Source organism: Lacerta agilis, chromosome 5 (assembly GCF_009819535.1).
Source record: "Lacerta agilis isolate rLacAgi1 chromosome 5, rLacAgi1.pri, whole genome shotgun sequence".
NCBI lineage: Eukaryota > Metazoa > Chordata > Lepidosauria > Squamata > Lacertidae > Lacerta > Lacerta agilis.
Genome location: NC_046316.1, coordinates 57,453,960 through 57,466,030, shown reverse-complemented (window position 1 = coordinate 57,466,030; position 12,071 = coordinate 57,453,960). Strand labels below are relative to the sequence as shown.

The following is a 12,071-nucleotide window of genomic DNA, read 5'->3' as shown; positions in this document are numbered from 1 at the left end:
AACTGAGAAGCAATAGCATCATACGACTCATCCAGGCTATTAATCATTAGCATGGAAAAAACAGCATCAGAAAAAGTCAAGTCTCTTTGGATGAGGTCTTGTCTAAGACGTTGTAATTGGGACAGATGGCTGGGCAAATCGCCATCTTTCTGCAACTCCAGTCTACACAATTTCTTGAAAAAAAGAATACTGCTCCCTGCTCCCTGCCTAAGATGCAAATTACGAAGTTTGTCCCAAACAGCCCTTGCCGTTTCAGCATCTTCTAAACTAACCAACAGGGTATCACAAACGCCCAGAACAATAGTCCCTCTGGCTCTTTGATCAGCTTCATGCCAGGCAGGCCATTCATCATCATCTTCCTGTGGGGGATCATCCTCAATGGTATGGAAAAGCCTTTCCCTTTGTAAAAGCGCTTTCATTCTAACTTGCCAGGTAGGGTAAGTCTCTGGCGTGAGAGGAGGAAAAGAGAGAGATATCTGGCCAAACTGTGCAGAAGACATGCTTGCGTTTTTAACTGTAGCAAACACCACTTCTTCATACAACAAAATAAGCCTTAACTCCCTTTAACTTCACTCCCCCAAACTCAGCGCAATTAGCAAGAATCTGGAAAAGCGTCTCTGCTATCTGTTCTGGCAGCTAAACAGCATACCATTGTAAATCAATTCTGTAGCTTGAAAACAGCTCCGAAATGAAGCAGCCGAACTGTCTCACCAAACACAGCAGCAGCACGTCTCAGCAGCCTTCATCTGCAGAGGAACGAAAACCAGCCGCTCTGCAACACAGGAGGAACGCCAACCAGCCGCTTGCCACCATAGGAGGAACGAAGCCATCCGCCTCTGCTACCATATGTTGATTTAAGCCAGGATCTATCCAGGTCTTGTGCCCCACTTCGTGCCCCGACTGGGCCAGGCGATAAGACTGGAACACCTACAGCTCAATCATAAATATCTGGACTCAAGACTGTCTGTCATGAGCACCCTCACTTCCTCAGAGGTCGAATAAAGCGCTGGCTATTTTAACTTGAAACAGTTCTTCTTTATTTTTCTACAAGCTACAATATATACATAACTATACAGCCTGTGTGGCTAAGGTTTCTTCCACACATCTTATCTACAGAACGAACCCTGTCTAACACACACAGTGAAGGTCACATTCTGTCTGGCAGAGAGAAGTTAATTAAGAGATCAAAGACTCAGTTCCCTCCCCCTTCTCTCAGACCATAAGTCACACGATTCTCACAAAGGGAGGGGGTGAAATACTAACAGTTAATGACCATGAGCTGCATTCTTTGGAACAAGAAGCCCCACTGAAGTATGGAACACATAGAATGTATTCAAAAAGCTTTTTTTCTATACAAAGGGGCACAGATTATTTATCTTAGCCCAGATGGTTATTTGGCACAAAGACCTGAGGCTGCAGTCCTGCTGGTGATGTAAACAAAATTCACAAACATTGGCAGATAAGTAAGCCCTACCTAAGCACCTTAAGCATGTCTTCATTTTTCTGGAGTGAAAATTTCAATGCACCAAAGAGTTGCTACACAGCATCTCCCCACCACGTGCAATTTAACAGTAATATACACACATGGGCATGGACACAGGCTACAAACTGTAGCTAGATAGTTGAAGAATCTGTAACTGTGATTGTTCAATTTCTTCTTTCTCTAAAAACAACAAGTGAATAGCTGAAGACTGGGTTTCCATTGTTGTTTCTTCCTGTGGTTTAGAAGGGAACATTCCAGTAAAACAGGAACAGAGGGGTTGTAACTATTTGTGCTTACAGGTCTCGCTTGTTTGTTGACTCAATGTATAGCCCTCCCTTTGCTGTGTGCTCCAGAAATAGAAACCATGCAAACATGCCAATATAAAGCAGAAGAGTCGAGCTGTGTTATATCACAGTACTTTTCCATCTTCACATGCCCCAATTTTTGCTTCCTGAAGCAGTTGCAAATTCCCATGGCAACACATACTTCAAGGTCTTCCTTCTGTCCCCCAGCACACTCATAGATTGCAACAAGGTACCCCAGGCTTGGTGGTTGTCCCGTATTATTTGTTTGGGCAAGGCCCAATGTTGCAGTAGCTCTGAAAGCATTGAAGCACTCCTGACTACTTAGCAGAAAATAAATAAAATAAATAATAAATAAATTCACACAGAGACAGTAGGTATGGTAAATTAAAGCTGCCACTTTTTTCTGCAGATTTGATTGCATTGGGGCATTTGAATTGAGGATCTTATTCCCAGAGCCCTTTTGGTTGTGCAGAGGCAACAACTGTTCAGAGATTTGGAAGCAATAATGTTGAATTGCTGCTATACGCATTTCTTTTTGCATTGTACCATATTCTCTGGTCAGTCAGTTTAAATCAAGGTTTACCTGGAAGCCGGCAGGAGGGAAATACAAGAAGCTCTCAGAAATGCAGCATTGTATGCAGATTTTTAAGACAGCTATTGTAAAGTGCTACTGGTGGCAAATACACACATATAGTCATAACTTGGAAGTTGAACGGAATCCGTTCCGGAAGTCCGACTTCCAAAACGTTCAGAAACCAAAGTGTGGCTTCTGATTGGCTGCAGGGTGCTCCTGCAGCCAATCAGAAGCCATGGAAGCCCCGTCAGACATTTGGGTTCCAAAGAATGTTCGCAAACCGGAACACTCACTTTCGGGTTTGCGGCGTTCAGGAGCCAAAACGTCTGAGTACCAAGGCATTTGGGATCCAAGGTACGACTGTACATACATATACACACAGAGCTATTTTCAAGGTTTTTCTTAATTTTTGTGTGTCTTACAGTGAAATGTGTGTATATATATCCACTTAAAGATGCCCCTTTTAAAATACTGCAAAAATAGCACAAGGTTCCCTTCTCTCCCTGGCATTTAAATAGCTCTCACTTTTATTCAATACATTTAAATAGTATGTGCTTTCTCTTTTTTCTACAGTGAATGCCATTAAAAAAAAAAAAAAAGCTTTCCTTTAGAGGAAACGGACTATACCACAAGCTGCTGACCCTTCAAGTTTAGACCAGTTTCACCAGCCGGTTAACTATCAGTAGGAAACAGAAAAACAGAACCCATAAACCTTTTCTTCTGGCAACCAAGCAGCTACTTCTTCCATTTAAATGTGCACAATGCCAAGCTAGTGGCCAAAGTTGGATCAGATAGTTCCATAGTAATGCACAGAGACAAGTTACTCCTATAGCTATACAGAACTGATTGTCTGGCTGTATATTGCCTTTGGGAGGCTGAGGCTTCAGCCAGAGCCAAGACAGGGAAAGATCATGGGCTTATCTAGTCCACTGTTGCGTGGTTATATCCCTCCCTCCCAGGTAAATAATGACACAGGACACATTTTATCGAATTAAATGGGCGTAAAGGCCACAACTTTATTGGTTACGGATGTTGAGCGGTATTGGCTTAGGCATTGGATCCTAACCACTATATCTGACCCCCAACCCGGGTGTTGGGGGTCCGTGAAGGGTTAACCACGAAGGGCAGCACCCCTGAAGCATATCAAGGGGAACTGCCCCCGTCATCACCGTTGGGGCATGGCTCAGGCCCTGACCTCCCTAGGCTTTGGACGGGACCACACCCCCGGAAACCTTTAACGGAATACCCTTCCAATGAGGGGCAGGTGATGGCGCTACCTCCCCTTTTAACCTCTATTGATGTTATCCAATGCCAAACTGCCAATCGAGCCTAAAGGCCTCGCCGCCAATACCCTCACACCCGCAACCAATTCCTAATGCTCAAATATCAAATATCGTTTCCCATGCTTGAGAGATGCACGCCGTCATCGCGATAGAGATGCGCCTCGCAGCGCTTTATGTCGGGGTGCTGGATAACCTGACCCTTCAGCATTATCACCCGACGCATCACTGCACTGTCCAATAATCTCCTAGCCTTGTTCAAAGCGATGGCACAATGCCCATCGCGCCAATAGCGCCTTTGCAGCAAAGATGACCAAATGAGTGTGGTGCTTGGGAATACAGCGCAGAGTTCATCGAGATCTTTGAAGATTGTCCATTTCAATTCGACCGATTTTCGATATGCCAAATCATTTTCCCCGAGCTGGATGAGCAATGTCTCTGCTGATAATGCTGCTGGTGAGAGGCCATATAATAAAATGGTATACTGAACGTTGTTCTTGTGTTTTAATAGGCGGAACCAGAACTACACAAGTATTCTGCGGTTTCTGTCGCTGGGAGACAAGAAGTTGAGTCCATTTAACATCACCCACCGGTTTACTCATCTCTTTTGGCTGGGAGACCTGAACTATCGCCTAGAGTTGCCCACAGCGGTTAGAGAGCCTGTTTGTTTGTTTATTTATTATTGCATTTTATTATTACATTTCTATCCCACATTTCCTCCAAGGAGCTCAAGGTGGTGTACATGGTCCTTGTCCTCCTAGTTTTATCATCACAGCAAACCTCTGAAGTAGGTTAGGCTGAGAGAGAGAGTGACTGGCCCAAGGTCCCCCAGTGAGCTTCATAGCTGAGTGGGGATTTGAACCCTGGTTTCCCAAGTCCTAGTCCAGCACTCTGCTACTAGCTAATAGTATTTTGGAGGATTGAAGACGTGGCGGAGATGGTTGAAACTTTTAAGAAATATCATTTATCCATATGTTTACACCTTCACTCTGCATGGAGGGAGTTCCCATCTTACAGCTTGGTCACCTCAAGAGCGGCTTGTTCCCCACAGCAGTGCAGTGCTGGAGCCAAAGGCATCTCTCTCTCAGCCTGCCCAAGATGGATCTCTCTCTTTGTTCTCTTCCTTCTTCTTCCCAGCTAACCTTGCTAAAGACACTCGTTTCCTGTCACCTCACACCCACACATCACCTTGGCAATCTTCGCCTGCCCAGGCCCCAGATTCCTCTTAGATGGGCCATCAACACTTTTCGTAGTGCTAATCCCTCTATCCCAGGTGAGGCACTGCTTGTATTTTTCCACTGGCCTACAATCTTCCCTTCAATACTCCAAATAATCAATTTGTTAATTTCTGGTGTTTAGCAAGGTTCCCCCAACATATAACAGCATCCTCATATAGCAAGCAAAGAACTGAAAATGAGAGAATCCTTGTCACCTAATGAGTTTTTGGGTGGGATGAGATTTGAATTAGGTCACACTCTTAGGGTTCATGCAGACATTCATGATTTTAGTGATGAACCTACATTACAATCATTCTCCGTACATTTTGCTCACACATACACCACCACCACCACCACCCCAGCTTGAGCTTGGGTGAAACCTGTTCTTCCAATAATCAGACTTGAGTTTTCTCTGCATATGTGGTTGCTACTGAAGTCGAAGCAAGCAAGTATCATGGAGCCTAAAGGAAAGCATGGCTATTTGCAGCTGCTGAGTAACCAAGCAGGAAGAAAAAGCCGGAAGAAGACTGTTAGGGGTATGGGGGAAAGCACCAAGGGATGGTTAGGGGTGTTACGATAGGAGTAATGGGTGCTGATACTGGGTGCAGTGTAATCAGGAGATCAATATAGCAAATACATTTTGGTGGTCATAGGAAACTAAACACCTGAGGGCTGAAATCCTAAATCCACTTTCCCGGGCATAAGCTCCATTGAAGCCTCTATTCCAGGGTGATAACATTTTTGATGGTGTATTTGCAGCTAAGGATAGGAACTACACAAGACGCAGGGGAAAAACTGATAGGTTCTTAGTTCGTTATTTAAAACTTGCTACAGGAAGCTTCAAATGGAATCAGAGCAGGAACACTTTGGGGTGGCTTTTGAAAATCCTTTAAAAAAAAAAACCTTAAAAATCCTCTTTTCCTCATGGCGTTCTCCTGATCTAAATCACTCCTGTTCCAAGTTGCTCTTAGCCCTTGCAGCAACTTTGAAAAACATATGTAAATAGCAGCGGTACATTTTCCAATCCTATCAACCAGTTTTGAGAATCAAAGTGTCAGGAGATCCAGTTGCGTATCAGATGTAGTTAGGCCTCTGTAGCAGATTTTTGTGGCCTCAGACGCTAGTGTGCTATTTATTAACCAGGAAGGTTTTTTTGTTTTTGTTTTTTAAGAAAAGAGAGTGGTACATCTGCCATTATGACATTTCCTTGTTATCAGGAAGCAGACAATATCGTCCATAAGATCAAACAGATGCAGTACACAGAGCTACTGCCTTACGACCAGCTTCTCATTGAAAAGAGGGATCAAAAGGTGTTTCTGCAGTTTGGTAAGTTCTGCTTCTATTCCTTTGCCCTTTTTTACTCTGCCATTGAAAAACACACTTCTAAAGGGGTAATCACTGAGAGAGTAATCTCAGTAGAGAGAGTGATTGCCTGCTTTAAATTGCTCTTTATAGAAACGGACACATGTGGTAAATGTTTTGTTTGTGGCAATCCTCCCCTCCCCTTTGCAATGCAATTGATTTCTTTGCATTAAGAAAATTGCCCGATCCATATGGTGAGAGACCATATACCAGGGGTCAGCAAACTTTTTCAGCAGGGGGCCAGTCCACTGTCCCTCAGACCTTGTGGGGGGCCGGACTATATTTTGGAGGGGGGGGTGAGAACGAATTCCTATTCCCCACAAACAAACCAGAGATGCATTTTAAATAAAAGGACACATTCTACTCATGTAAAAACAAGCTGATTCCCGGACTGTCCTCGGGCTGGATTTAGAAGGCGATTGGGCCAAATCTGGCCCCCGGGCCTTAATTTGCCTACCCATGCCATATACTAACAGCTAACTGTGTTCTAGGAGTTGCCCCATACATTGATTTGAAGTAACCTACATGATGTGCTTTGATGTGTGTACCCAGGTTTTGGTTAAAACAATAACTAGCCATCTGTCTCTTTCAGAGGAGGAAGAAATAACATTTGCCCCAACCTATCGCTTTGAAAGGAACACCCGGGAGCATTATGTCTACACCAAGCAGAAAGCAACAGGGGTATGCCATATCTTCCAGCATATTACGATGTTTCAAATGGTGTCTGTTGCCAGAACTGCTCCTCTTTCTATAGATAGCGCAGTGAATGAACTCTAATTGGGAACAAGCTGCTGGCTTTTTGGCACCAGAGCTTTCCTTCTTATGGAGTGATGTGTTCTCGATATTGATTCTCCTTTTATTTGCAGGTGAAATACAATTTACCATCCTGGTGTGATCGAGTGCTCTGGAAATCATATCCCCTGGTGCATGTGGTGTGTCAATCTTATGGTGGGTAGAGAACAGATTGGGAATAGCAGCAAAGCTGGTTTAAACGGAAATGATTCAGAGCTGAATCTGTAGCATTGCCTTTTGCTGCCAAGTTCTCAGCAACGGATGCACCCTGTCGTTTCTGGCTTGGAATGCTTGCTCCTAAAACTTGGATGTGTAGTGGGGAGAGAATGGGCTGTGTGATAACTGGGAATGCACCTTGCAGATGTTAGAACACCTTCTTAGCCCGCTGTCACTAAGCAGGAAGAACCTCACTACCGCCAGTAACCTGTAGAATATCCCATTTTCCCTGAGTCAAAAGCTGTGTAGCATTAGAGGGCTGCTGGTGGTTTAGTGTTTTTTAATCCTGGCTCCCAGTTCCGGCCTTTGGGTTTGTTTGTCTTTAAAATGTATTTTTAATGTGTTCCCAATCAGATGCTTATAAGCAGCTCTTCGGCAAATGCTGTCAGAGTCTTACCAAAACGACACACATAAAATAAAATCACAGTTAGGAAATATTTTATCAAAATCATGATATATAGCAAACTACAACATGAAACACTGTAAAACTATAGTTCTACAGCAAACACTCGATCTGACCACCACCACCTATCTTATTTCAGAGACGGGTGAAATCTGAAGAAGGTCCCCAAGGCTCACCTGGACTGATTTGTTCAGGAATATGTGGTGTTTCAAGTAACTATGTCCAAAGCCTGGTGTCAGAAAACTTTTGTGTACTAGATGGACTGATTCATCTAGATGGACTGATCCATCTAGTACACAACCCCCTTGAAGAGATGGGGCTTCTTGTTTCCATAGATAACTCTTGAGTATAGGACAGACAATTGCTTTATTCTCTCCATCCTTGGGAGATCAAGAAAAACAGATGCTTAGAATTTGACTTTCCTCTTAGGATGCACCAGTGACATCATGACAAGTGATCACAGTCCTGTCTTTGCTACATTTGAGGTTGCTGTCACCTCTCAGTTTGTCTCAAAGAATGGTAAGCAAATGCAATGCAAGCTTTCCCTGCCCTTAATAAAGAAAGAAAATAATCTCATTCATTGCTTTAAAACTATTATCTTTAACCTGAACAAGTGTCCTCCTTTCTCCAGATGATAAGTACACAGACTCCCTGGGACAGATTGAATTCCTGCGCTGCAGTGCCACCCTTAAGACGAAGTCTCAGACAAAATTCTACATTGAGTTCTACTCCAGCTGCCTAGAAAGTAGTGTTTCTTTCACCTTTTGTCTTTATTATACAGAAGCTCTAATGATGTTTAGGTTATCAAGAAGGGACAATATTGCAGAAGGGGGGCTATTGACAAACTCAACAGTGGGGAGAGAGAGGGAAAGAATCAGAATATATCCACTTTGTCTTTTGAAAGACTTCATTCTTTGTTGTAGTAACTCTTTGGTCTTAATTCCTGTATTTTGCCAATTTTTATTTGTTGTTTTCCCTTGAAATTTCATCATCAGGGCTGTTTCTCTTATTACCGCTTAAGTTTCATACATACAGTATACCTTTTAAAAAAAGCCCTACAATTTTCCAAAGGGCACAAGCCAGCCAGGCACAGACCCGGTGATTTAGTCTGCTGCTGCTGCATGGCAAATCCCTATATTTCTCCATAAATCACGTATTTTAATTTATATATCACCTTCTATGGTATAACATATAGAGCTCTCAGAGGGCTGCCTCCCATTCTGGCACTCACCAGACCTACTTAGCTTCAACAAGCGAACAACAGAGAACCTGCACAGACAACGCTGACACCAAACCCTACACATATTAAGTAAAACAGAAACATCGTCACCCTACCCCACCCATCTCCCCATCCCACCCACCTCTCTCCCCCTTCTCTTCCTAATGTCTCAACAAATGAAACTGATGTGAAAAAAATGTTACATGGAAAAATACGAGAGAGACATTGCATTACCTTTGTAAATCAAGAAAATCTTTAATAAAAAATATATTTAAAAAAACAAGGTTGCTGCATCATGCACCTTCAGACCATGCTGTGGAACTTACCACACAGTTACTGTGAGGGTTAAGAAGAGAGGGGAAAATACTATGCATGCTGCTCTGAGCTTGGAAGAAAATGTGATGTGGATGTAGTCCATCATTGCTATGTTATATTGGACATATACCAAGTTGCTGAACCCATTCACGGTAGCATAGTGCAGTCAACAGATGTCATATCTAGTCCTAAACCTAATTCTGTGTTGTACAATAGTAGTACACAGCATTTAGTGGAATGACTATATTCACTGTAGGAGAATGAACTTGTTCTCCCTCTCTCCCTCCCCCCCCCCTCTCTCTCTTTCGTGTGTGTATGAGAGAGAGAGTGAAGTCATTTTTTTGCTTTTCTTGTCTCCAGATTGCATAGTCTTTGCACAAAACCTCTCTACCTTAAATTGGAAGGCTTGCAGTGGCATGCAAAATCAGTTTTCTATCTTCATGACAAGCAATTCAGAGCCTCCTTTGTCACAATCACAGAGCAACTTGGGCAGAAAAATATTAGGGGTAGCCATGTAAATGGATTCTCCCAAGATTGGGAGAACTGCCTTGTTATTTATCAGAACTTAAATTGGAATGCTGCAGCTTAATCACATTGTGAATTGCAGCCAATAAAAACAGTTGATGCCTTGGGAGACAATCGTTTTGTTTGTTTTGTAAGCAGAACTGTACATCAATGCTGGAAATTGTATGAATTTATGCAGTGAGAGGGTACATGCCCAAAGTCTGTTGACTATTCTTTCCTCTGCAAAGAAAAATAGCATGCCTCTACTGTACTCTTATTCACATGTCACAGAGATCAATTAATCCAGCTCCGCACAAAAAAAATTGGGGGAATATACAGAGATTTGCATACATTTCTATGGAAACCATGTGTTAGGAATCTTAAATTAGAATTTCAAAAATGTGCTATCTTGAGTGGCGTAGGAAGAGCTGTTATGTTCTCCTTATCCTCTTGTCCACGCATGCACTGAGACTTCTAACACCTTTATTAAATGGAAGGAAATAATAAAAATACAAGATAGTAAGGTCATTCAGTGGACTCAATAAATGGACTTTGCAAACATTCTGATAGAATCAGATTCTTGTACACACAAATGCTTCCCATTTTTGTGTCCAGAAAGCAGAATAATTAGCAGTTTCCATTTGCTGCCAAGTTTTTTTTATTTTAGTTTTGCAAATGTGTGTGCTTGTTGTGCATTTCTCAGCTGGCGAATGGTTTTCTTTTCTAACACTTTTGCAGGCTTTGTAAAGAGCCAGGAGGGAGAAAATGAGGAAGGAAATGAAGGCGAACTAGTGGTGAAGTTTGTTGAAGCCCTTCCTAAGGTAGCCTTGCAGTATGTTTTATGCTTATTTTAACAAATGTTTTCCATCTGTAGCTTTGCTACAGTTTATACAAAAGCACAAAAGATTGTGTAAAGTTCATCCTCGGTCACCATTGTTGCTTGTACAATCCTTCCCCATGTCTCTGATTGTGCTACATCCAGTACTCAGTATACAGACAAGGGAATCATCTTGCTGCACAGAAATGTTTATGTCAGTTTCACTTCCCTGCTGCTGAACAACAGGGAAGTGGAATTGACCAAATTCTTTTTTAACATTCAGCAACAGAGGAGGAGGTGCACAGGAGGTTTAAAAAATTATTAGGGGGGAATTCCTCAAAATTACAAGGTCGTTTTGCTGACAACAACAACAACAACAACAACAACAACAACAACAACAACAACAACAACAACAACAACAACAACAATGTATTTATACCCCGCCCATCTGTCTGGGTTTCCCTAGCCACTCTGGGTGGCTTCCAAGAGAACATTAAAATGCAATAATCTATTAAACAGCCTCCCTAAACAGGGGTGCCTTCAGATGTCTTCTAAAAGTCTGGTACAGTGGTACCTCGGGTTAAGAACTTAATTCATTCTGGAGGTCCGTTCTTAACCTGAAACTGTTCTTAACCTGAGGTACCACTTTAGCTAATGGGACCTCCTGCTGCTGCTGTGCCGCTGCTGCACGATTTCTGTTCTCATCCTGAAGCAAAGTTCTTAACCCGAGGTATTATTTCTGGGTTAGCGGAGTCTGTAACCTGAAGCGTCTGTAACCTGAGGTACCACTGTAGTTGTTTTTCTCTGAGTGTATACCACCACTTTTCCTAGTTCAGCAAGCACCTCCCCGTTGCTCGAGTGCTACAGCAGAGAAGCATTTTGCCTCTTAAGACTGCAGGGCCAGATGGAGGGTACACTGAAATAAAAGGTACAACAAGGTACACAATAAAGTTACATAAATAAAATTAACACACACAATCATGAAATCATGTGGGAGAGATATTACGTCACGAGTCACTCTTGATGAGCACTTCCCAGTGCGTCTAAGTGTTGGGATGACAGGGTTGGGGTGAAAGTTGCATTTTCCTTGCACCAACATTTTGAGATTTGAGTGCTGTGAAAATGCAGTTCCCCCAAAACAGGAGTCCTACTTGGGAGAAAAACTTCTAGGTCTTCTTCAACAACCCACAGTGCAGATCCATTCTAACACATAACGTTTTATGATTCCACATAATGAAAAGCTCAGACTCCCCAATTTTTGAATTTTTCTCTCTCCTCTAGATAGGCTATAGAATGCTTTCTTAGGGGCCCTGCTCCAAATACTTATACTAAATGAACATATGGGTAATTAAATAGTTTGGAAGAACATGTTGAAATGACATTCCAGCTGGTGTCCTTAAAAGGACTTGCAGCTAAGGGCTGCCAAGAGAAATCTAGTAGCCCCAGTTAGCCGTTTGTGGTGTGTTACATTCCAGACTCCTACATAACAAGCATAAGAAGGGACAAGACCTTATGGCTGATTCTCCCTTCTACTTTAACAAGATGTTATGATGATGACACCCTGTGATGGCCATACATGGTCTC

General features: G+C 42.6%; 1 protein-coding gene across 2 annotated transcripts in view; it reads left to right on the top strand.

Annotated features, from left to right (window-relative positions):
• INPP5D (inositol polyphosphate-5-phosphatase D) overlaps nt 1-12,071 on the top strand; it is a 63,474-nt gene that overhangs the window by 42,902 nt on the left and 8,501 nt on the right. For both annotated transcript variants that reach the window (XM_033150008.1, XM_033150009.1), the window contains exons 15-21: nt 4,154-4,292; nt 6,077-6,185; nt 6,814-6,902; nt 7,088-7,169; nt 8,062-8,151; nt 8,264-8,377; nt 10,409-10,491. In XM_033150008.1, the coding sequence (XP_033005899.1) occupies nt 4,154-4,292; nt 6,077-6,185; nt 6,814-6,902; nt 7,088-7,169; nt 8,062-8,151; nt 8,264-8,377; nt 10,409-10,491 (706 nt within the window). The remainder of the gene's footprint in view (nt 1-4,153; nt 4,293-6,076; nt 6,186-6,813; nt 6,903-7,087; nt 7,170-8,061; nt 8,152-8,263; nt 8,378-10,408; nt 10,492-12,071) is intronic.